General features: G+C 37.5%; 1 protein-coding gene across 10 annotated transcripts in view; it reads right to left on the reverse strand.

The window, feature by feature from the left end:
- BCAS3 (BCAS3 microtubule associated cell migration factor) overlaps positions 1-26,952 on the reverse strand; it is a 590,167-nt gene that overhangs the window by 321,860 nt on the left and 241,355 nt on the right. For 7 of the 10 annotated variants that reach the window (XM_061390224.1, XM_061390222.1, XM_061390227.1 and 4 more), the window contains exons 16-18: positions 21,856-22,006; positions 10,130-10,174; positions 562-686 (exon numbers count right to left, since the gene is read on the reverse strand). In XM_061390224.1, the coding sequence (XP_061246208.1) occupies positions 562-686; positions 10,130-10,174; positions 21,856-22,006 (321 nt within the window). The remainder of the gene's footprint in view (positions 1-561; positions 687-10,129; positions 10,175-21,855; positions 22,007-26,952) is intronic. The other 3 variants (XM_061390226.1, XM_061390230.1, XM_061390231.1) reach the window with 1 other exon arrangement.

Genomic DNA, 26,952 nt, shown 5'->3' on the forward strand with positions numbered 1-26,952 from the left:
TTTCAATAGAATCACAATAATAAGAGGAAATTTTTAACTTTCAAAATGAAACACTTGGTCCAGGAAAGTAGACACTCTTTTCTACATAAGAACAATAAGGGATCATATACGGTATTTCTGTAAGCTGATTCTGGTGGTCAAAGAAGGGATTTAAATAAACAACACTATATAAGTTCAAAGGGACACTGGTTACCATAAAAGATGATCCTTATTTCTGAGTGGGAGCCTGTTTTTATATCTTAATTTATAACATGGCAGAGCTGTTGTTGATTATTCTTAGAGAATAACTAAGAGAATAACTTAGAGAACTTTGAGAGCACCTGTATATTGTCACCAGCAAAACAAAATAAAAATACTCAGTGGGCAATTTATTTTACATTTATAGTGAGAGGACAGCCTTTCCTGTGGATGAGACTTGAGTAGTTGAGGAAAGACAATGCTAACAGAGTGGGGGCAAAATTCTATTATTGGGCTGAAGCTTATTCAAAGAGAGCTGCTATGAGTTTTCTTCAAGAAACACAAATTACATATGGTAAGTTTAACTTCAGTAAAAACACATACCTTTTTCTCTTTTCAGACCTGCATTATTTGCAAACCATGATCGGGATGTCCCAAACGTTGCTGCCACACAAAATTCTCCGCCCATTGATTTGCTTGGTGAAATTTGTGGAGGTGGTTTAACTTTGCTTAAAAGATAAAATGATAGAAAAAAATTACCAAGATGAAATCACAGTCCTAAAGATAATGACATATTTCCCTTAAAATTCTGCCCCATGTAGACATGCATTTTGCCTTAAGGAGAACTGTGATCAGCAGCAAAACTAGTTCAAAGTTTCAGGGTATTATCAGAACAGCAACTTAAAAGACCAAGAAGAACCGATTTCTTTCTGAAGAATGTGCTGCCAAAATCCAAGTCAACTTACTTGAAGTGGATAATATTTCCCTGGATATTTCAAAGTGGAACAATAAAACCAGCATAAACCTCTCATAATAATAGGATAGCTTATCATTGCATATTAAATATAAAACGTGAGGCTGACAATACAGTTGAATGGAGACATCATGTATGAAAACACGAGACGATACAGAATGGAACCCTGACAATGCTCGCAGCCGCATGCGATGTATGGTTAGACAATATCTGGAGAGGAGATCTACCGATCTGATGCAGTTATAATCACTGATCTTCCTATTTCGTACTTTTTCTTCATGGATTTGTGAAAACGATAGGTCTATTTTTGTTCTGTTTCTTCTAATATTTAAGAATACAATAAGTAACTTCTGCTACTTCACGTAACTACTGTAAAAAAAGTACAAGCTTCCCCCTTTGCTTCCCCAAATCAGCTTCTAGTACAATCAACTTCTGATAACAACCTATTGTCTTCTTTCAATCCTGTATCTCTTCTCTATGTCAAAGTCTGCCCCCAGAGTTCCTTAGCAATTTCGCCAGGGACCTTATAAACTCTGCTAGACAGTCTCCAATGTCAAATGACATTATTTCTACTTTCCTTTGCTCATTATCCTTTATCTCTTTGTCTTTTAATGAAGGTTAGATGGAGAAAGATTGGGTTTTGAGGGTCAGGTAAAAACATGAATCTGAATCCCAGGTGCAAAAGCACCTGTGTGAATTTCGTTTAAGTTACTTAACCTCTCCGACCTCACACAACCAATATATAAAATAGAAAGATCATAATGCCTACCTCATAGGGTTATTATAAGGATTACCATATTACATGTGTTCTCAAAGTGTGGGCCCTGGCACTGAGAAGTTCTTAGACATGCAAATAATCTTCAAGCCATGGCCCACTCTGACAATTGGTTTTAACAAACCCTCCAGGAGATTCTGGCAACCGCTCAGGTTTAAGAACCACTGATTTTGTAACATGCAGAAAGCGCTCAGGGCAGTGCCTTCCCATATCTTAGTTCTTAATGCTAATTATCTCTTAATAGCACACAGTCTTCAACTAAGTTTTTAAAAGATCAGACTTCAGTTCGGTAATCTCAGTTTCCAGGTGTTATGACACCTGAAATAGTCTCTCACATATCTGATTTCCTGAGCCCTCTGTTTTGATGTCTTCCTGGTAGGGAAAGCAAAATGTCTGGCTCAGAAGCCATTCTGCTTGGTCCTTTTGGTGTGTGCCTCTGACAAAATCCATACAATGCACCTTGTCATATATGACAAGGCCTCTTCTTTCCATCATTAACATTTTCTAAACACTCCAAGTTATTACCCATAAAAATCACATCCATGCCTAAAACACCGAAGACTTCCACTGACAGGGCATAAAACAATAGCTTCGTGTGTGTGTCAAGATTCTGTGATAAAATGAATGTTTCTACCAACAATTTCATCTCTCTGCTGCATTTGCCACAGCTGCAATGTTGTTATTCAGTCGCTCAGTCACGTTCAACTCTTTGTGATCCCATGGACTGCAGCACACCAGGCTTCTCCTTCACTATCTCCTGGAGTTTGCTCAAATTCACGTCCACTGAGTTGGTGATACTATATAACCACCTCATGGTCTGCCACCCTTTTCTCCTTTCGCCTTCAATCTTTCCCAGCACAGGATCTTTTCCAATGAGTTAGCTCTTCACATCAGGTAGTCAAAATACTGGAGCTTCAGCTTCAGCATCAGTCCTTCCAATGAGTACTCAGGGTTGATTTCCTTTAGGACTAACTGATCTGATCTCCCTGCAATCCAAGGGTCTCTTCCAGCACCACAATTTGAAAGCATCAATTCTTTGGTGCTCAGCATTCTTTATGGTCTAACTCTCATATCCATACATGATTACTGGAAAAACCGTAACTTTAACTACATGGACCTTTGTCAGCAAAGGATGCCTCTGCTTTTTAATACGCTGCCTAGGTTTGTCATAGCTTTTCCTCCAAGGAGCAAGTATGGCTGCAGTCACCACCTGCAGTGATTCTGGAGCCCCCAAAAATAAAATCTGTCACTGCTTCCACTTTTTTCCCATCTATTTGCCATGAATTGATGGGACTGAATGCTCTTAGTTTTTTGAAAGCTGAGTTTTAAGCCTACTTTTTCATTCTCCGCTTTCACCCTCACCAAGCAGCACCTGAGCTCCTCAGAGCTTTAGTTCCTCTTCGCTTTCCGCCATCAGGTAGTATCATCTGCATATCAAAGGCTGGCAATCTTGATTCCAGTTTGTGATTTATCCAGCCTGGCATTTTGCATGACGTACTTAACGTGCATGTAAGTTAAATAAGCAAGGTGACAGTGTACAGCCTTGATGTAGTTTTCCAATTCTGAACTAGCCCATTGTTCCATGTCCAGTTCTAACTGTTGCTTCTTGACCTGCATACAGGCCTTTCAGGAGGCAGGTAAGGTGGTTTGGTATTCCCAACTCTTTAAGAATTTTCCCCAGTTTGTTGTGATCCACACACTCAAAGGCTTTGATGTCGTCAACGAAGAAGTAGATGTTTCCTGGAACTCTCACTCTCTTGCTTTTTCTATGATCCAATGATGTTCGCAATTTGATCTCTGGTTCCTCTGCCTTTCCTAAATCCAGCTTACACATCTGGAAGTTCTCGGTTCACATACTGTAGAAGCCTGGCTTGAAGGATTTTGAGCATTACCTTGCTAGCATGTGAAATGAGCACAACTGTATGGTAGTGTGAACATTCTTTGGCATTGGCCTTCTTTGGGACTGGAATGAAAACTGACCTTCTTCCAGACCTGTGGCCACTGCTGAGTTTTCAAAATTTGCTGGTATGTTGAGTGCAGCACTTTAACAGCAACATCTTTTAGGATTTTAAATAGCTCAGTGGGAATTCCATCATCTCCACCAGCTTTGTTCATAGTAATGCTTCTTAAGGCCCTCTTGACATTACACTCCAGAATGTGAGTGACCACACCATCATGGTTATCCAGGTCATTAAGACCTTTTTTGTACAGTTCTTCTGTGTATCCCTCCCTGCCAGCTCTTCTGCTTCTGTTAGGTCTTACTGTTTCTGTTTTTTATCGTGCTCATCTTTGCATGAACTGTTCCTTTGGTATCTTCAATTTTCTTGAAGTGATCTCTAGTCTTTCCCATTCTATCATTTTCCTCTATTTCTTTGCACTGTTCACTTAAGAAGGCTTTCTTGTCTCTCCTTGCTCTTCTCTGGAATTCTACATTCAGTTCAGTATTTCTTTCCCTTTCACCTCTGGCTTTCGCTTCTCTTTTCCCAGCTATTCGTGAGGTTCCTTCGTAGTCTTTATTTCCATTGTGTGTGTGCTCAGTAATGACCAATTCTTTGCAACCCCATGGACTTGGATTTTCCCAGCAAGAATACTGGGGTGGGTTGCCATTTCCTCCTCCAGGGGATCTTCCTGACCCAGGGATCAAACCCACGTCTCCTCTGTCTCCTGCATTGACAGGTGGATTCTTTACCACTGAGCCCTTGTTTCTGTTATTGAACTGCTATCAGGGAACTCTAAGTTCCTGTAACTATTAATAGCATCTTTTAACTTCCATTGGTTAGTTTCTGGAGGCTGGAAGGCTGAGGAGAGAGGGGGAAAAAAATTCCAGAATTTTTTTGAAAGGTGTTTCTACTGTATGACTTATTTTTTACTAGAATCACCATCAAGGAGCAATGACAGTACAAAATATACAAATTCAAAGTTCTTTGCAAATTCCTGAGTTATTTTTGTTTTTGTTGTTTAAATCATGTGGTAAGCAACAAGACTGAAGCTGACACTCCAATACTTTGGCCACCTGATGTGAAGAACTGACTCATTTGAAAACACCCTGATGCTGGGAAAGATTGAAGGCGGGAGGAGAAGGGGATGACAGAAGATGAGATGGTTGGATGGCATCACCGACTCAATGGACACCGGAGTTTGAGTAAACTCCGGGAGTTGGTGATGGACAGGGAGGCCTGGCGTGCTGCAATCCATGGGGTCACAAAGAGTTGGAAACGACTATGCGACTGAACTGGACTGAACTGAAGCAACAAGACAGAAAACAAGTAGCATGCCACTTCTTAAGAGAGTCTGTGGTGCATCTAAGCTATGTATGCTAAATAGATTTTAAAAGTTGCTACTGGGCCAGTTGGCTACCTTTGTAATATAATAATCAATTTAGTCTTTAGTCAAGCAAATATATATTTTGTATGTTTACTGGCTTACAGTCTAATTATTCAATGTCAAAAGCTGAAGTCTCAGACTTCTTTAATGTTACACATAACTCAGTTTCTGAACACACGACTAAAATGCATCAATATAGTACCATTTTACATAAACTCATTATTTCCTGCAGAGAATAAGTACCTTATGTTAAAAATATTCTTAAAATTATGAAAAAATTATCATTTTTATTCTTATATTTCATCATTTCTTCTTATTCTTCTGATAGGGCCTTCATACATCACATTAGTAAAAGTTGGTGTTTAATATTAAAAGTTTTTATCCCTGAAAATAACTTGCCACCTCCTGCATGACACAAGGCAATGTATTGGGTACTCAGCATATTTGGTGAACATGGTCATAACAAGTTAGTCCTATCATCAGTCTACCTTTGGAATGATTACGGTATTTAAGCAAAATAGAAATTTTAAATATGTGCAGTATATGTGTACAAGATTTTCAGAAAAATAGAAAAGAACATAATCTAAAGAAAATATTATTAATAAAGTATTTTCTATATGAAATATCCAAAGGAAGAAAATTTAATATTGATTCAATTTCCCCTTTATCCTAAAATTTTAAAAGACCAAGACCAGGTGGAATATCGGGTGGAAGCAGAATTGAACTTTTCCCAATGACCCAGAATATTTCTATCGCAAAATTACCTTTTGTTGGCAGAAAGATAAAATATTGAAAAATGATACATATGTGAAAAGAATAAAAGAGAAAAGTGCTAGCCTTGTAACTCATGCTTATTTATAGATTGGTGTTCCAACCATTTTAGAAAAGCACTCCAATATTAGCCTTCTTTTCTTTCTTCTCAATATCTATCTCCCTTTATTCTATTATAAGACATTTGCAAGTTTAAAGCAAATGCCCCTCACTGTTTAACTAATTTACTCAATTATTAGTTGATAGAAAAAAAATTATGTGTATACGAGGGTCCAGAAATTCAATTGTGTCATCATTACAAATGAATACAAAACATCCTGATAGAGCTGGTGGACTCCTATCCATTAATGACTCCTGCACTATACTCTCCTGTGCCATAAATAATTCCAAGGTCAAAAATTAAAAGAAAAATTTGCCTTCACTTGTGAGCAAAACATAATGGACTACAGAATGAATTCAACCTTCACCATATCAGAAAGCGTCACATTTACAAAACTTATTAAGAGACAACATAATCAAAACTCATATAAATATATGATTAAAAAAACAACAACAAATAAGGTGCTAAATTGAAACTGAGGATTTTAATATTTCGTCATTTCTTCTGGGAGACCTAACCATCTAACCATAGAATGAGAATCATTTTTAATGCCATCAGATGTTCTAGGGACATTAACATGATGACATCTTTAAAAATATTTACAAAGACTATTGAAGTTACCCATTGGCTCCTTCTGTATTATGTAATTCAGTCAGATAAACATATTAAATTTCTCTGCTTGTTTTTTGCTCCACACTCTAACCACAGACAGACCAAAAAAAAAAAAAAGCAAGACTCTAATGATATAGGCTTTAAAATTATAGCAAAATTATGTGCATCTGGATAATTTTCTATGTTCTATAAAATAGGATATGAGTGGTGAATCTGTGGATGGCATGAAAAGCAACAATGAGGTCTGGGGCCTTGTTTAGGACACAAGCGTGGAAAAGGGCTCAGCTGAGAGAGAAGCGCCATTTCTTTCATTCCCTAAATCACAAGGGGACAGTCAATACTTTAGTTCAAATCTTAGACAATATTTATATAAGAATTACAAGTGGTGTTATACCTTGTGTTAAAGAGAAAAAGCTCTTCTTTATATTCCTCACTGTGATTAGCCTTTCAAAAGGAATTTAGAAGTTTCCCTCATTCTCAGCTTTATTTTCTAAAATAAAAACTAAGAAGGAAAATGAAAGTACTGTATTTTTTAAAAAGATACTAACCAGGTATCTAAAAGTATTCTATCACAAATTCTTTTTAAAGGTCTAAGAGATTTTCTTTGAACCCGGCAGATAAGATTCTCCTCTCCATATAAATCTTTTCTTCTGAAAATGAATTTATATTTTTTTCAATAGTGTCAGAATAACTAGATTAGTTTAAATTAACTATTTATAAACATATTGAAAACGTGGCACTAATTAAAACTTTAAATATAATTTGATACGTAAGTTTTAACTCTTCTTTAAAATTACCCTTATATACTATAAAGATATATTCAAATGAACTACCTTTTGTCTATACTGTTCTGCATATATTTTTTCTTTCACTAAGAAATTCAAAAACTAGGAAAGTTTACTAGATGCAGATTAGGAACTCCATAACAACTTGTTACTTATTTGTAATATTGAAAGCAAAATTCATTTTTAAAATTTCACTGTATTTCTCTTAAATTTTCTGCATTTAAAAAGTGTACCATGCGTGTGATTCTTTTACATCATTTATACCATCATTTAAATTCCAAAATCCTAGAAAATACATAATCTTCAGAATGTATAAAATGGCTAAAGTGTTGAAGTTGGTCTGCATAGTTAACTTTCTAACAAGCTTATTTGGTTGTCAAAGGAAAAGAAATTATTATAAACTGACTCATCTGAAGCCACATGCATTTAACAATTAAAATAGTTTATCAAAGAATGGAGAAATGAGCAGAAATCATGATTGATCAAAAGCAAAATCTCAGCTAAATATAAATGTTTCAACTGAAAAATAATAAAAATTTGTATGAAATTTATATAACATTTTAAGAGGAACTATAAAAGTTTCATATTCTTCCAAAATACAAATCCTACCCTATACTGAAAGTCCTAAAAACGTGATGAAATAAAGAGATAATTTTATTTAACATAATATTTATTCTAAAACAGTAAATAAAAACATTCTCAGGTTGAATGCTAAACAACATGGAAAAATAGTAAAAACTCTTAAAACAAAGAAGCTTTTTATAAACAACATGGAAGAAGTTGTCAAATTTATATTCATTTTGCTGCCTTAATTTGAGGTTTCATTAAGATCTTAATGGGAAAAACATGCACCACCAGTAAAGAGACGTATTTTAAAGGAGGATCTTTTAGGCTAGTACAAGTGACTAAAAACGAGTTTCTTGCTAGCTAACGATGGCATCAAACAAACCACAAAGCAGTCTTCTAAAAGACAGGCAATGATTTAAAAGTCTACTATATTTCATATATCCCTTTCTTTAATCTGGCTCTTTTAATCTTGTTTCAACCTCAAATCATTTCTGGTTGACAAGTGCTTTTGCTTAAATTTGAGGAGCACATAAGCTGTTGAAGGCATGGGCTTTTCTTATTTCACATACAACATTTGTCATTCCATCTTTACGTCTATGCTAAAACTTCAAACTTTATTAACATACTAAAACTCCTTTCTTTGTACTTAAAATGAGAAATTTATCCCGAGATGGAATTCAATTCTAAATTGAGTCTACAAAGAAATCTTGTCATATGTTGAATCTGGCATTTAAAACTCCACTGTTTGCTACAAGCTCCTCAGTAAGATCCAAGTATCTTATTTGTTTTTGGAAGAAAATCTAGTTAACACAAGAATGAAGATTGACTTTCAGGGAATTTTTACTCATGTATACCCTGAATTTGCTTATCACAGTTTCACAATCTGTGTACTAACTTTGATACCGCATTCTAAAGAGGAAATCTTTACAATGATTTATCACCCTACTCTAATGCAATAATGAACTTTTCAGATGTTCCTATTAGCGTATGAACACTGAAATTAGTTTGTGTCAAATTATTTAAGTTTCTTTTTGTCCAAGAGGAAAAAAGACTGTAAGACTTTTCCCTAGGACCATAAGACAGTATAAACAAGTCTCAGAAGCAGTTATGAGAATTGAACATACATGTATTCTGACTAAATTTATAAAATTGATATAAATTAACCAAAATGTCTCTTGGGCTCACTCATTCCTAGAACCAAAACAAAACAACAAAACCATGATCTAACTTAAAAAAGTTTCTTCTCTAAAATGGAATTTCCCCCTTAAACCAGAAAATAAATCATAGCATGACAGGTAACATTTACTGAGCTCTTATTATGTGCCAGGCACTGTTCTAAGTAATTTATACACTAGTTCATTTAATCCTCATAATGAACCGATAAGGTAGGTACTACTGGTAACTCTAACAGAGATAAAGAAACCAAGATATAGACTGGCTTTAGAAAAGTACCCAAGATCATACAGGTAGTATAGTAAGTGTGTGACCTGGAATGTAAGACCTAGACAGTCTGATTCTGGAACTCTGACTCTTAACTATCTTGTTAAACATATTACACCAAGCTCTAAACACATTCTATTGCACATCTTTGCATGAAAGTATGAAATATACTGTTTCTTTTCTATGATCATCATGCTAAGACTGACAAAGTTATATTTTATGCACTCTTATATAAGAATGTAAACGAGTTATAGTGGGTAGGTGCTAATAACTCAAAATAATAAGTTATTTAGGAATTTAGAAGTGTGTACGTAAGACCCAAATTTCCCCATGTAGCTCCTTAACTACCTAAACTATTCAAAACAGAACTGACTCTTTTGCATTTCGTACCAAATAAAATGCAGTAAAAATTTATAGGGTATTTTTAGTATAACTTAAATATATTTATATTTCAAAATAAATCATGTCTTCAGAAGTTCAGCATGTCATATAGGGAGTTTCTATCTTCTATCACTATAATACTAAAAGCTTTAAATGTGGGTGTTGGCCATGTCTTATACACCAGCATTATTATGAGAGAATTCTTCTCCTTTCTTTTTTTAAAAATATTATTCTATGATTTTTTAATATGAATTTTCAAGAAATGAAATGAAACCAAGAAAACGAATCTTTTCAGGCGTAAATACCAACATCTACCAATGACTCAGGAATTCGGTGCATCTATCTGTGATCAGGCCATGCAATTGAAAACAAAGTACAAAACAGAGTTACTTTCGGAGAGTACAGCAAATGAATTAGGCATGCGGGACCGAACTGAGACTCACCATGGAGCTTTTATGGAAAAACACCCCGCTCCAAACAGATAAGGCCTTCATGGAAAAGGGGGGAAAATGCACAAAAAATATTAGAGGAAAATTCATTTAATATTAACAAATACATGTTGATCACACTGTTAAAGAGTATGGATTAAATGGCTAAAAAAATTAGTAACCTTTTGCAATTCTGCTGTCAATACTAACAAGTCTGACATAACCATTGAACAGAAGGATGTGTGGTAACAAGTCCCTTCATTTTCATAAGGTTACAGATTTCAAAATGCTCTGTTTCTCCCCCTTTTCTGGAGCACCCCTGTAGGGTTCCTAAGGTAAAATAAAATTTACTTCAGAGGCCCTTTAAAACAAAGTACAAATTAAATGGAATAACTGGACGGAGAAAAGAGTGGAACCAGTAGCAACACATGTGTGGTTGTGCGACAGGAAATGTTTAACACTAGTGAAAGAGGACTCGATAAAAATTTGATAAGCGTTGTTGCCGTTCACCAGTTGTCTCAGAGCCACAGAAAGTACGTATTTTCTAAGCTGCTTAATTACAGTAAGTTGTACTGCATACTGCTGGTCAAAGGAACTAACACTAAATATAAGTCTGTGGTATGATTTACTTCCATTTTAGGGTCACATTCCAGGAAATCAGCATTTCTCTTAATAATGACAGAAGAGGTTAGCTTCCTCTATCTGGCCTATACCGGGCTAGGTTGGAATACAGGGAACTAAAGCCACAATTGCTTGTTTTAAATATAGCTGGGGATACAAAGGCAGACTTCCATGTTACACATATTTCTTCTTAATATTCTGTTCATAGCATTTAAGACATGCTATGCATACTTGCACAAAAAGAAGACTGACTTAATTATATCCAGAACAAAATACTGTTGTTGCATCTAACATTTGGAAGGAAGACATAACAAACTGAGAAAGAAAGAGCACTGCATAACTTGGTAATTCTCTCCTTCAACTTTGGTGCCAAGAACATTAAAACAGAAAACTCATGCTAATTAGCATCAATCTCCCAGTGAAGTGGACACACAACACTGAGTACAGTTCTGAGGACTGAAGTACAGAAGATATGAAAAAGAGAACAAAAAAGCAAGAAACTATTAATATTAGAAGAAACTGTGAGTTGGAAGACAGAGATATTAGAAAACTTTAGAGATGATTCAAATGCAAAGCAAAGCAATCTCTCCCACAGTTAATGATAAGACCACAACCAGAGATATGATTTCACCACTCACATCTAAAACAATGCATTTCAAAATTGTTTTGACTGTACCCACGGAAATATGCAGTTGGCCCTCCATATCCAGAAGGCCCATACCCACAACCAGCCATAGATCAAAAATATTCAGAAAAAAAAAATTCCGGAAAGTTCCAAAAGGTAAAACTTGGTATGCACCAGCAACTATTTACAACTTAGAAAAGACTTAAAGTATATGCATAGATGTGTGTGCTACTGCTGCTACTAAGTCGCTTCAGTCATGTCCGACTCTGTGCGATCCCATAGATGGCAGCCCACCAGGCTCCCCCATCCCTGGGATTCTCCAGGCAAGAACACTGGAATGGGTTTCCATTTCTTTCTCCGATGCATGAAAGTGAAAAGTGAAAGTGAAGGTGCTCAGTCGTGTCCGACTCTTTGTGACCCCATGGACTGCAGCCTACCAGGCTCCTCCGTCCATGGGATTTTCCAGGCAAGAGTACTGGAGTGGGGTGCCATTGCCTTCTCCTATAGATGTGTGTAGGTTATGCAAATACTAGGCCATTTCATATAAGGAACTTGACCATCCACAGATTTCAGTACAGGGTGGGAACCGATCCCCCTCGGATACTGAGGGATAAATGTACTAAAGTATAAGCTCATATGTACCTGAACACAACAAACTGAAATAATTTAATGAATGTGGGGGGTTGTGTTGTGATCAATTTTACTTTTTCCATTTCAATGTTTTGTAGACATTAATGCTGGGATTTAGTTTCAGTGACGATTAATTCATATTATGACAAGGTAGGTAGGTCTGGGTGGGACCTTCAATTCTCTATTTCTAACAAGCTCCTAGATAATATAAGGTTGTTAAGTTTGAAGAACAAGGAGCAAGATGACATTTTTATTATATTCTATTTCACTAATGAAAAAAAAGTTAGCCATGATTCCCCTGTCCATTGATTTCATGATTCACTGATTACATCAGAAACAAAATGTTAATGGAACTCATCTTGTATTTTGACCAACACCAATTTAAATAACTGTGACCATGTGAAGACACCAATCTCTCAGTGGCACTGTGATGCCATGAAATAACGATCAGAAAACGGAAGGTTCAAAACATTTCCACATGCCCACAAGTGAAAGTGAAAGTTGCTCAGTCGTGTCCAACTCTGCCACCCCACGGACTATACAGTCCATGGAATTCTCCAGGCCAGAATACTGGAGTGGATAGCCTTTCCCTTCTCCAGGGGATCTTCCTAACTCAGAGGTCTTCCGAACCCAGGTCTGCTGCATTGCAGGCAGATTCTTTACCAGCTGAGCCACAAGGGAAGCCCAAGAATACCGGAGTGGGTAGCCCATCCCTCCTCCAGTGGATCTTCCCGATCCAGGAATCGAACTGGGGTCTCCTGCATTGCAGGTGGATTCTTTACCAACTGAGTGATGAGGGAAGCCCCTAAGATACTGCCTAAATAAGAAGTTATTGTTGACACATACTACCCAACTTCTTTTCATTTTCTTCGTTAGGCAGACATCTGAATTAATCAAACAGTCCAAACAATTCTGACAGAAGCCTTTGTGATCTGGAATGTCTGGGCATGAGTTGCTCTTTCCCATACATTGTATAGAAGCTGGATAAGTCTCCCATCTCATTCCAAATATCAGAATACAGGGTTCCCATTGGAACCTGGTTATCCATTTTAAATACAGCAGTGTATACAGGTCCACCCCAAACTCCCTAACTATGCCTGCTCAATGTTAAGAGGCAGCCTGGAAGGGAGGGGAGTTTGGGGGAAAATCGATACATGTATATGTATGGCTAAGTGCTTTTGCTGTCCACCTGAAACTATTACAACATTGTTAATCAGCTATACTCCAATATTGGAGAAGGCAATGGCACCCCACTTCAGTACTCTTGCCTGGAAAATCCCATGGACGGAGGAGCCTGGTAGGCTGCAGTCCATGGGGTCGCTAAGAGTCGGACACGACTGAGCGACTTCACTTTCACTTTTCACTCTCATGCACTGGAGAAAGAAATGGCAACCCACTCCAGTGTTCTTGCCTGGAGAATCCCAGGGACGGGGGAGCCTGGTGGGCTGCCGTCTATGGGGTCGCACAGAGTCGGACACGACTGAAGCGACTTAGCAGCAGCAGCAGCATACTCCGATATAAAATAAAAAGTTAAAAAAAAAAAAAAAACCAAACATCAGAATAATGCTGATTCATTGCAAATAATTTGCAAGTTTTATCTTGGTCCTTTATGCCTTAAATGGCTTCTGAGTGACCCCCAAAACCAAATAAACAAAAATGAAACGAAACTTTAAGTTTCTACAGTTCAAAAGACCAGCTTATGTCCCACCTACAGAACCAGTAAATACTTTTTACCAAGTTTAAATTTCCTTATGTATAAAAAGTAACATTAGCCGAACAAATTAAACACTTAAAAAAAAAAAACTGCTAGATTCTCCTTCCGAGGCAATAGCAGCATGTTACCAACAAGAAGATTTCCACAACTTCACAATCCCCAAACGCACTGTTAACTCTCACTCTCTAGACACTGCAGTGAGCAGGCATGCAGTGAACAGCAGCATGGTCAAGCTTAAACACAACACGGCTCTCACTGTTCACAGTATAATTCAGCTGGATGCATTAGAAGTCATCCTTCTTTGGCCAAAGAAGAATCTAGAGACTGGCCCAGCTCAAGGAGAAGACAGGGGAAGGGGGAAACAGGTGAGGCCTCCTTTCTGGCATGATCCCAGTCTATACTCACCCACTTCTTAGCTGCTCCTACAAACGGGATCTCCGCCACATACATGGAAAAGAAGACCCATAAACACCAAAGAATTAGAGTGACTGATGTGATCACTGACTTGGTATGGGGAGTGTCAGCTGTTCTTTTGAAATGTGCCCGCCTCATCTTTTCTCAGTAGTGAAAGAATGAAAATAAAAAGTCACAAAGGCCAAGTCCATGATCCAGCTGTCTTCACCTATGGCTTTCCCCTCCAAAATCCCGCAGCTGTAGTTTTACAAGGGGTGGTTTGAAGGAGGAAAACGGCACGTGAGGCAGAGTGTATGCTGAATTAAAATGGTCTGCGTTAACAAATGCAACTCCAATTATCATATTCAGGTGTTAAGAATGTGTATATTTCCAAACACTAATAAGTTTCAGCAGGCTGAGCAATCCATATAAAACTATCCACTTAGTCATGATTATGTCCTGCTGAAGCTGAATTCTGATTGGAAAACATCAGGGTTGGCCAAGAGACTACAAATCAGAAACACCAGTCCAGCATTAACTGACACTGCCACTGGTTCTCAAAGTGTTTCTTCTGGAGATTCTCAGAAGACAAGAAAGAATTGTACTATATATCAAATCACTGTGTGCCTGCATGCTAAGTCACTTCAATTGTGTCCAATTCTTTTTGACCCTATGGACTGTAGCCCGCCAGGCTCCTCTGTCCATGGGAGTCTCCAGGCAAGAATACTGGAGTGGGTTGCTGTGCCCTCCTCCAGGGGATCTTCCCAACCCAGGGATCGAACCCATGTCTTTTATGTCCCCTGAACTGGCAGGTGGGTTTCTTTACCACTAGTGCTACCTGGGAGGTCCCATATCAAATCATTAATACTATGCAACTCTTTAAACTCTGATTCATTTTTTTAAAGGCCACACAGTACCACATAAGCTTTGGTCTTCCTAGCTGAAAATAAGACTAATAAAAAGACTGTTCAAATGTTAAGAGGAAAATAAAATCAGATTTTATTTGAACATGGTAAAACCCTTTATAACCTGACTCTGCTGCTAAAAGGCAGTAATAATAATTAGATTTCACCATCTTCAGAGTTAAAGAATAGTTGGCATCTAAAAAACAGCAAAGAAAGGAGAGGGTGGGATGAATTGAGAGAGAAGCAGTGACATATACACTACCATGTGTAAAAGAGACAGCTAGTGGGAACTTGCTATACAACACAGGGAGCTCAGCTTGGTGCTCTGTGCTCTGTGACGACCTAGACATGTGGGATGGGGGGAGTGGAAGGGAACTCAAGAGAGAGGGGAGATAGATAGATATATCTCCCCATATATATATGTATACTTATAGCTGATTGACACTGTTGTACAACAGAAACTAACACAACAATGTAAAGCAATTATTCTCCAATTAAAAACAAACAAAAAATTCTGAAAGTTCCATTTTCCAACTAATCATGTCCTATGAGAATTCAAGCACTGTCACTTAACAGACATAAGAATGAGCCCATATAAATATTAAACATACTGAACAGAGAAAGGGCTGTACAACACTATCTGTAAAATAGTAAAGAAAAGCCATATAGTCTTAACACCACATTCCAGGAACCCCAATGACTGTGCTACACCCTACACCCCCTCGTGTTAAACAGTAACTTTGATGGACTCACATTCCCCATGTGCATACAAGCAAGTTAGTCCTCATATAATTTTCAAGTATTACTCTAAGTTTTTCATTAATTTAACTACTAAAGAGACCTATGGCACTACTGGTTCTCAAATTATTGTTCTGAAGGCAAATTCAAGCTGAAATATCCAGGTGAATTTTCTAATCTGAGATATATTCAACATGCAAATTTAAACTACAAGCTCAAGATTTTCATCAGAAAAAAACTCTCTTGTTCAATTTCCGCCAGATGTGGCAGAAGAGAGACTAGAATAGCACACACAGATTTCCAAATTTCCATAGAAAATAATGCTTGCTGACTTGTAATACATTATACAGGAGACGTAATCTCCTCCCTATTCCCACTCCCCAAAATTAACAGATTTATGGTAAAAGGGAACAAAGTATGGAATGGCTTAAGTACTCTACTGACTTAGTACAAAAACTGGAAACTCAAACTGTGCATGTATATTGCACATGTAGAAATATCCATCCTAATGAAAATATACATTGCTAGTTATTTTATATCTGGAATGAAACATTTATAGCTTAGTTATCAAGAAATAATACATAGATAAGACAGGACTAGGAAGTGGAGAATTACCATCTGGACTACAAGGAGATCAAACCAGTCAATCCTAAAGGAAATCAACCCTGAATGTTCATTGGAAGGACTGATACTGATGCTGAAGTTCCATTACTTTGGCCACCTGATGCAAAGAGCCAACTCATTGGAACACATCCTGATGCTGGGAAAAACTGAACGCAACAGGAGAAGAGGGCGCCAGAGAATCAGATGGTTAGACAGCATCACCAACTCAGTGAATACAAGTTTGAGCAAACTCTGGGAGATAGTCAAGGACAGGGGAGCCTGGCGTGTTGCAGTCCACTGGGTCACAGAGTTGACCATCACTCTTTTTGTGTGGGACACAACTTAGTGACTGAAAAACCACCACCACTGTAACTGGGCGGGGGGTGGAGGGGTGTCTTTTTCCAAATCTTTCCCATTTAATTCTTCAGACTTCACCTATAAGATTTGAGGCTTAGGTCAAAGTGTCTAAATAAGCCAAGGCAGACCAAAGTGAATTAGAAAGAGGAACAAACCTTCCTCAAGGACTATATGCCAATGTCAGTTATTCACTTAGCAAACTCTGATGGCAGATTTGGTCTACAGATTTCAACTAGAGACAATCAAATAAATGCTATTAAATGCTTCCATTTCTAAAGAAGAACAATCATCTATGTTTCCTAAATGGAGCTCCTGTGAAGCACTGGCCTAGGGAACAGCAATGAATGAGGCTTAGAAAGTACTTAATAGAGCACCTGTTGGAAACTCATACACTGTAAGGCTGACAGGTTACAATCCATACATACAAATATACCTCGGATGACGAAATTACGTAGGCACACTGGAAATGGCAGAACCAAGATAAGAAGATGGAGCTTCAGACTCCTAAGATGATATTCTTTCACTATATTCCCTAGGCTACCTCTCCAGAGTCAGGCCCAAGGTTCCTAATACCTAGCTCAAACTGTTCACAAAAAAATGAATACATACAAACATGGTGGAGAGAGGAAGTAGCAGGAAGCTGCTCGATTTAAGAAAACCAGTGAAAGACAACAAATCGTATCAGGTTACTTCACTAAACATGTCAGCTAGTGAAGGGCAAGAAGTAACTTCATTCCCAATTTCTATATTTTTTATTCCCATGAAATTACTAAGACCACTTAAAAAAAATGTATTTGTTTATTTATTTGGCTGTGCAGGGTCTAGTTGAGGCATCTGAGATCTTCGATCTTGGTTGCAGAACGCAGGATCTTTAGTTGTGGCTTGTGAACTCTTGGTTGCAGCATGTGGGATTTAGTTCCCTGACTAGGGATCCAACCCAGGCCCCTGCACTGGGAATGTGGAGTCTTAGCCACTGGACTACCAGGAAAATCTCTCTGACCACTTTTTGAAATGTCCTGTTCCCTGCTTGTGCCCACAAAATGATGTATGTGTCAATAATTTTAGATTTAATGTATGTAAAATTAAGCATACTGATGAAAAATTGTCTGTTTAGTAAGTTTTTACATAGAAAGCATTTAAAAAAACCCTTCATCACGTATTTGATCCATTAATTCAGTCAAACATCTATGAGCTATTGCTTCGTTCCTACTACAAAAAATTTACACTCCAAAACAAGGAGCGATCCCTTGGCACCCACTTTCACTTTTAAAAGATGAGACCTATGCTGATTTACACATGATAAAAACAGGATGGAGGCCTTTCCAATCCTCTAGTCTTAGACTGGAAGAAATGGGTTTTGTTTGAATGAGCGGCTATTAAACCGAATAATTCCTAGCACATCTTTCGCCTTCATCAGCGTATACCGCAGTTGGGCTGAGCAACAGCTGTTGCCAAAATAGGCCTTATTTCCTCCCAGTGCTGCTTCAAGGTACAGAACATGAAGGTGTAAATACATCTGTCTTCTGCCATTTGCAGTTCTACTGGCCTTGCAAATGTCTTTGAGTAAGACAGATGGTCCCTGACACTGCACAGGCTTTCAGGGATGTATCTTTCTATAAATAAGGGGGCAGATGTGAAGCGTGGTAAGCACACGTCTATCCCCTGAAGGTTTGGGTTGAGGTTTCCATCTAAATTTGGTTATTTAAATATAGGATCCTAAGCAATCCTTGGAAATCTCTATGCTAGAATGTATTTTTTAATATTTATTTTATGCCATTATGGCAAATATCTAGGACATGGAATATACATTTGTAACTAGATATAATATTAGGTGTATTGGAACTTAATGCCTATAAATGAGTCAGCTCTGTGTTCTCTTTCTACATAATTAATGTCAAATATATCTATAAGCTTTATTTTTTAAATGCTAGAGAACGCATTTCATTGAAGCAAAGTTAGAGTAAATTAGGATTTCCACAATGACCTGGAAAATTAAAAGACTATTTGCTCATCACTCTGGTGACCTTAATGTGGTAATCAAAATCCTCAGGAAACACAATAAAACTTGATGGAAATAATGCAAGTGAGCTAACTGCAGCTTAAGAACTGCTGCTGCTGCTGCTAAGTCACTTCAGTCGTGTCTGACTCTGTGCGACCCCATAGACGGCAGCCCACCAGGCTCCCCGTCCCTGGGATTCTCCAGGCAAGAGTACTGGAGTGGGGTGCCACTGCCTTCTCTGGCTTAAGAACTGGTCAGAGTAAAAAAAAAAAAAAAATTTTAAATAAAAATGAAATTAATGTAAATCATAAAATCTAACGGGAGAAATCTAATGATTCAAACCATTAGATGTGCTTTGGGATGTGCTTTGGGATGTGCTTCAAATCACCTTATGTCAAAAATGGAAATTCAAGGACTAGCTTACTCTCCCAAAACAAGTACTACTTTTGGTTAGTCAAAATACATGTATGTCAATGAAAATGCTAAGTGTTGAGACAGTAAAACCACAAACTACACTCTGAAAATTCTATGACCAAACAGTACTGTAAGAATTATACAGACAAGGGCAGGGAAGCCTGGCATGCTGCAGCCCATGGGGTCGCAAAGAGTCGGACATGACTTAAAGACTGAACAACAAAGAACTATAAGTAATGTCACAATAGCAATTTCTGAATACAGTCAACAAACCCTTCAGAAAATGGTTTAAGAGTATTAGGTCTTATAATCTAGCAGTGACCTGCATAAGTTATGAATACTATCATCAAAGTGTTTTTTGTCATGGTAATCTGTGTTAGTAGGAAGAGGAAAAAAGAATAGTAGGAGGGGAGGGGAAAAAAAAGAGTGGATGGGGTAATTTACGGAGCACTAAAGCTCTGCCACAAGTAAAGAATTCATTATAGACAACAGGCATATGGAAGAAAAAACCTAATAAAATGAGTTTTTGGTGGATGTATATGTATGTGAGTGCGTGTGTATGGAGTGAGAAAAGATAAATAAGGCAAATTCATTAAACTGTTAACATTTAGAAAATCTGGGCATGCAGCAATTCCCTTTTTTATTAAAATAATTGATTTATCTTAATTGGAAGATACTTTTTTTACAATATTGTGGTGGTTTTTGCCATACATCAACATGAATCACCCTCGGTTGCATATGTGTCCCTCCAACCTGACTCTCCCTCCCACATCCCTCCCCAGGAATTCCTTTTACGGGTCTAATAACATTTTTTTCCCCAGTAAGTCTAAATGAATCTCTATCAAAATTTTGGAAATTAAAAGGCAAGTACTCATTATGGGACAAATATTAATTTTTCTCTCTAAACACTATAAGAAAGGACATGCTAAAAAGAATTTTAAAATTTGGCAAAAATAAAAGGGTTTAAGAACTGAGATAAAAGCCCAACAAAAAATATGATACATGTACCTTAAACTAATACTAATTTCAAAGCACACAATTAAATTCCTATCACTTAATTCATTAATAATTATTAAATTATCTAGGATACAAGGAACACAATACACATGCTCTAAAAAATCTAAGAACTATAATCAAGTTTTTAAAAAGAAAAGGAAACATAAAAGTTATCTAAGTTCATACAGTATGGTAGCTTAGGAAGAGACTAGATGATAAATAGTTTCTACCCATCTAAGGACACACAGAAAGAATAGCAAGAGAGAGAGTAAAAGACGTGTGATGGAGTTTATCTTTTTATCATGGAAAGTTTCAAATATATGCAAAAGTAAACTCACTTTCTAAGTGTGTATTAGTCACTCAGTCATAACCAACTCTATGAGTCCCAACGGACCAACTCTATGAGACCCCCTAGAGCCCACCAGGCTTCTCTGTCCATGGAATTCTCCAGGCAAGAATATTGGAGTGGGTAGCCATTCCCTTCTCCAGGGGATCTTCCTAACCCAGGGATCAAACTTGGGTCTCCTGTACTGCAGGTGGATTCTTTACCATCTGAGCCACCAGGGAAGCCCCCAGAAAACTCATTTGCTAATCCTCCCCACAAATAGTTTGAATTAAATTCCAACATCACACAATTTCAGGCACAGAACTTTAGTCACCATCTTAGAAATAAAATTAAAATCATGAGGAACAATTTTGAGTGTTCTTTCACTTATATTCAGGAAAGACAGACCAAAAAAGTTACAATTATATACTGACGTCTGTGAATGAAAAAATACTAAGATTATGATTCAAGATTTAGTCTCATTTTTGTTTGATTCTATATCCCAGAAATGTATCATTATCCAAAGAAAAAAGCCAGCTATCTGTAAATTTAAGTTCGTAACCCCTTTACTATTCGTAGTCACTCTTATTTATTTTAAAATAAAGAAACTAAAAGAGGAAAGGGAAGTAAAAATTCTACTTAAGCTACTACTGAAGGGTTAAAAAGCTGAAATCAAGTTTTAAAAATATAGCCAAATGATTTGTATCACAAGATGTCAGATTTTGGAGCTAGGTTTGCTGTTTCCCAGCTTCTTTTTTTTCCCCCTTAATATAACACAAACTCAATTTCTACATTCAAAATAGGATCACTTTATAGGAAAACACCACTCCACTAGTCAGAGGGTCAATTTCAGTGTCACAGTGAAATCTGGAGCTCAAAGGCCTGGTCCTTGAGAATGAGTATTTCTTCTTACAAAAGTATCTCATGTCAGCACTTTACCACCTAGCACAACAATAATGACAGATTATTATATGTAAGTGGTACCTCGATATAGATGCTTTTTCAAAGTATCAGAAGCACGGTTGTCATATTAAGTTCTCTCTCCTTAGTCAAAATTTGGGGGCCATTATAAATCCAAATCATGTCCACAAAATCAAGAAAATGAAACTGTACTACTTTCGGACAAAGCCACAAGGCAGGAACTACAAGATTGAGGAGATGGATCTGGTTTTCATTAGCCAATACGAGTTCCCACAACTTGTTGCTGCTTTGTTTTTCTCTATGAGCGTGTGTGTACATGCTTGTGCATGAACGTGTTTGCACACGTTCTATACTTTGGACTTAATCAGCTGACATTAAGCCTCATGTGGGCTGGGAATAAAGAACATAATCAAAACCACCCAAAGAAAAAGTATGCTTTATTTTTATGTATTTAATCCTCTAAAATAGCTATTTAAAAAGTATCAAGCCTGAGGCCTTACCCTGTTCGTTTGGTGATGGTACCAAGTGTCATTGGCTGCTTGATTTGGGCGAGAGGCATCAACACCATCAGGCTGGGAAGAGGAGAGAGTCGAGGGTTGCCAGGGTTGTTGTTGGCAAAATTATTGTAGGAGTCTTGGCTGTTGAGCTTCCCTATAAAGAGAAAAAAGAAAGAAAAGCATCACCAAGAGAAGTTTCCTTCTCTGACAGGATTTACACTGGCTCCACTAATATTTTAAGAAAATTATCAAAGGCAGACATGATTCTAAAAGAATCAAGACTCTATGGAAGGGGAAAAAAAAAAGGACTCTGGTAATACCAAACATGACCTGACTATGAACAGAGACTATAGTCTTTGAGGATGGAGGTTTGGAGGATACAGAATTGGATAGATGTTAAATGGTTATACAAATAATTGGTATAAAACTGAATTTTGTGGTGTTACAAAGAAATATAAGATAGTAAGAGAAAAAAAAATGAAAAGGTCTAAATTAGTCTAAAGGAAGCATGGAACGTTTCCTTAAACAAGCTAGGGAGTCAGAGGGGAAGAATATTCCAGCCATGGCAACCTACAAAGCCTCCAGAGGGCAGAAGAAACATGAGACATAAGGATGTATATCCACAGAGAATACCATGAGAGACACAGGATGAAACTGACCAAAATCAACAAGCAAAAACATTGCCTGCCTCCAAAAATGTACCACTACCCACCATAAAATTAAAAATTATGAATCAACCCTTTATTTTATGACCACATTAATATAAAAAAATAAAAAGAATAAGAACTATGGCTCACTAACAACCAGGAAAAACAAACTGAAATAAAATCTGATCTGCATAGAGAGACATTACTCTCATCTCACCAATAAGCAAAATTCCTCTTAGGTACTTACCTTTTCTCCCATTCCATGGCTTTGCATTTTCCAGAATGTTCTATGAATGATGTACCACACTGAGTCTTACCTCTTTCACTTGCCAGTAAGCATCTGAGATTCAATCACTCTACATTTTCCTACAGGTATCAATTCCTTCCTTTTTATTTCCGAATATAATCTCATTGTATGGAAGTACTACAGTTTGTTTATCCAGTCATTGGCAAAAGGACATTTGTTTCCAGCTTTGGTTATTACAAATAAAGCTGCCATAAACATTTCTGCACAAGTTTTTGTATGAATGTAAGCTTTATTACATTCAAAGGAGAAAAGGAAAGATATACCCATTTGAATGCAGAGTTCCAAAGAATAGCAAGGAGAGATAAGAAAGCCTTCCTCAGCGATCAGTGCACAAAGAAATAGAGGGAAACAACAGAATGGGAAAGACTAGAGATCTCTTCAACAAAATAAGAGATACCAAGGGAACATTTCATGCAAAGATGGGCACAATAAAGGACAGAAATGGTATGGACCTAACAGAAGCAGAAGATATTAAGAAGAGGTGGCAAGAATACACACAAGAACTGTACAAAGAAGATCTTCACGACCCAGATAATCACCTAGAGCCTGACATCCCGGAATGTGAAGTCAAGTGGGCCTTAGGAGGCAGCACTAAGAACAAAGCTAGTGGAAGTGATGGAATTCCAGCTATTTCAAATCCTGAAAGATGATGGTGTGAAAGTGCTGCACTCAATATGCCAGCAAATCTGGAAAACTCAGCAGTGGCCACAGGAATGGAAAAGGTCAGTTTTCATTTCAATCCCTAAGAAAGGCAATGCCAAAGAATGCTCAAACTACCGCACAATTGCACTCATCTCACACGCTAGTAAAGTAATGCTCAAAATTCTCCAAGCCAGGCTTCAACAATACATGAACTGTGAACTTCCAGATGTTCAAGCTGGTTTTAAAAAAGGCAGAGGAAACAGAGATCAAACTGCCAACATCTGCTAGATCATCAAAGAAGCAAAAGAGTTCCAGAAAAACATCTATTTCTGCTTTATTGACTATGCCAAAGCCTTTTACTGTGTGCATCACAATAAACTGTGGAAAATTCTGAAAGAGATGGGAATACCAGATCACCTGACCTGCCTCTTGAGAAACCTATGTGCAGATCAGGAAGCAATAGTTAGACCTGGACATGGAACAACAGACGGGTTCCAAATAGGAAAAGGAGTACATCAAGGCTGTATATTGTCACCCTACTTATTTAACTTACATGCAGAGTACATCATGAGAAACACTGGGCTGGATGAAGCACAAGCTGGAATCAAGATTGCTGGGAGAAATATCAATAACCTCAGATACGCAGATGACACCACCCTTATGGCAGAAAGTGAAGAAGAACTAAAGAGCCTCTTGACGAAAGTGAAAGAGGAGAGTGAAAAAGTTGGCTTAAAGCTCAACATTCAGAAAACAAAGACCATGGCATCCGGGCTCATCACTTCATGGCAAACAGATGGAGAAACAGTGGAAACAGTGGCAGACTTTATTTTAGGGAGCTCCAAAATCACTGCAGATGGTGACTGCAGCCATGAAATAAAAAGACGCTTGGTCCTTGGAAGAAAAGTTATGTCCAATCTAGACAGCATATTAAAAAGCAGAGACATTACTCTACCAACAAAGGTCCATCTAGTCAAGGCTATGGTTTTTCCAGTAGTCATGGATGGATGTGATAGCTGGACTATAAAGAAAGCTAAGCACTGAAGAACTCATGCTTTTGAACTGTGGTGTTGGAGAAGCCTCTTGAGAGTCCCTTAGACTGCAAGGCGATCAAACAAGTCAATACTAAAGGAAATCAGTCCTGATCGTTCATTGGAAGGACTGATGTTGAAGCTGAAACTCCAATCTTTAGGCCACCTGATGCAAAGAGCAGACTCGTTTGAAAAGACCCTGATGCTGGGAAAGATTGAAGGTGAGAGGAGAAGGGGACGACAGAGAATGAAATGACTGGATGGCATCAGTGACTCAATGGACACCGGAGTTTGAGTCAACTCCAGCAGTTGATGATGGATAGGGAGGCCTGGCGTGCTGCAGTCCATGGGGTTGCAAAGAGTAGGAGACGACTGAACTGAAGTTTTTTAAAATATATATCTATGAATGGAGTTGCTGATCATAGTACATGAATGTCTACATGGAGATAATAATTTTATGTTTAAGGTGATGAGAAAATGCAAAACACTTTGACAAAGGAGATGATCCATTCACATTCCCACCAGCAAAATCCGACGCTTCCAGTTCTTCTGTATCCACAGTAGAATTTGGTGTTGTCACTCATTTTGATTTCAGCTATTCTGGTCAAATATGCAGCTGCTGCTGCTAAGTCGCTTCAGTCGTGTCCGACTCTGTGTGACCCCATAGACGACAGTCCACCAGGCTCCCCCGTCCCTGGGATTCTCCAGGCAAGAACACTGGAGTGGGGTGCCATTGCCTTCTCCAATGCAGGAAAGTGAAAAGTGAAAGTGAAGGCACTCAGTCATGTCTAACTCTTCAAGACCCCATGGACTGCAGCCCACCAGGCTCCTCCATCCATGGGATTTTCCAGGCAAGAGTACTGGAGTGGGGTGCCATTGCCTTCTCCAAGCCAAATATGGGTGTTGGCCAAATATGGGCTGATCAGGTTGCTGTTGTTTTGGTTCATGAACTTATCTGTCATCTATTTATTTTCTTTGGTAAAATACCTATGTAAAGCTTTTGCCAATTTAAAAAACTGGGTTAATATTTTTGCTGAAATATAATTCACACACCAGAAGATTGATCCTTTTGAAGTATACAGTTCTATGGTATTTGGTATATTCTACAGAATGATGCTAGGATCGCTATCTAATTTCAGAACATTTTCATCACCCAAAAAAGAAAGTCCATACCCTTAGCGGTCACTCTTCTTTTTCCCTACCCATCAGCTTTTGATACAGGAATCTGTCCAGTTTCTGTAGATTTGTCTGTTCTGGATAATTCATATAAATGGAACCATACAGTGTGGCCTTTTGTGAGTGCTTTTTTCAATTATGTTTTCAGTGTTTATCCACATTGTACCACGTGTCAACAGTTCATTCCTTTTAATGGCTGAATAATATTGCACTGTATGGATATACCACACTTATACCAGCTGACGAATATTTGGGTTGTTTTAACAGGCTACTATGAATAACGCTTCTATGAACATTAGTACATAGGTATTTATGTGGACTTGGGCTTCCAATTTTCTAGGGTTCATATGACTAGGAGTGGAACAGTTAGGTCTATATTTAACCTTTTGAGGAACTGATAAACTGTGGCTACACCAGTGTATGAGGGCCCCAAATTTTCCACATCCTCAACACCACTTGTTATGGTCTATCATTTTTATTTTATCCATCCTAGTGGGTGTGAAGAGGTATCTCATTGTAGTTTTGATGGGCGTTTTTTAAATACCTTTTTCATGTGCATTTTAGTTAATTTATATACCTTCTTGGAGAAATGTCTATTCAAAACATTTGTCCAAAATTGAGTTGTCTTTTTATTGTTCAGTCATAAATAAGAGTTAAGCATATGCTCAGAATGTAAATCCCTTAGCAAAAACATGGTTTATAAATATTTTCTCCCCTTCCTATGTCATCTTTTCACTTTCTTCATGGTATGCTTTGAAACATACAAGGTTTTAACTTTGATGAAGTCTAATTTATCTATATTTTCCTTAGTTGCTTATGCTTTTGTTGTTATACCAAAAAAAAAACACTGCCCAGTCCAAATATACAAAGATTTATAGCTATGTTTTCTGCAAAGAGTTTTAAATTTTTAGCTCTAACATTTAGGTCTCTAATTTTGAATTAATTTTTACAAATCATGTGAGGTAGAAGTTCAACTTCACTTCTTTTGAATGCTGAATATCCACTTGTTCCAGCATTACTTATTGAAAAGATATTCTTTCCCAACCCAGAGGATTATCCTGGCACCCCTGCTGAAAATCAAATGCCTATAAAAATGTAAAAAATTCTTTATGGATCTTATTCTCAAATTTTAAAAGTTCTTTATATATTCTGGATATAAACCTTTTATTAGATATGATTTTCAAGTATTTTCTTACCCTGTTCTGACTTGTCTTTTTGTTCTCTTACAGATCTTTTAACAAGTGGAATTTTTTTTTAAATAAATTCCAATTCATGACTTTGTTTTGTACATTCTTATTAT

The sequence above is a fragment of the Bos javanicus genome, chromosome 19 (assembly GCF_032452875.1).
Source record: "Bos javanicus breed banteng chromosome 19, ARS-OSU_banteng_1.0, whole genome shotgun sequence".
Lineage (NCBI taxonomy): Eukaryota > Metazoa > Chordata > Mammalia > Artiodactyla > Bovidae > Bos > Bos javanicus.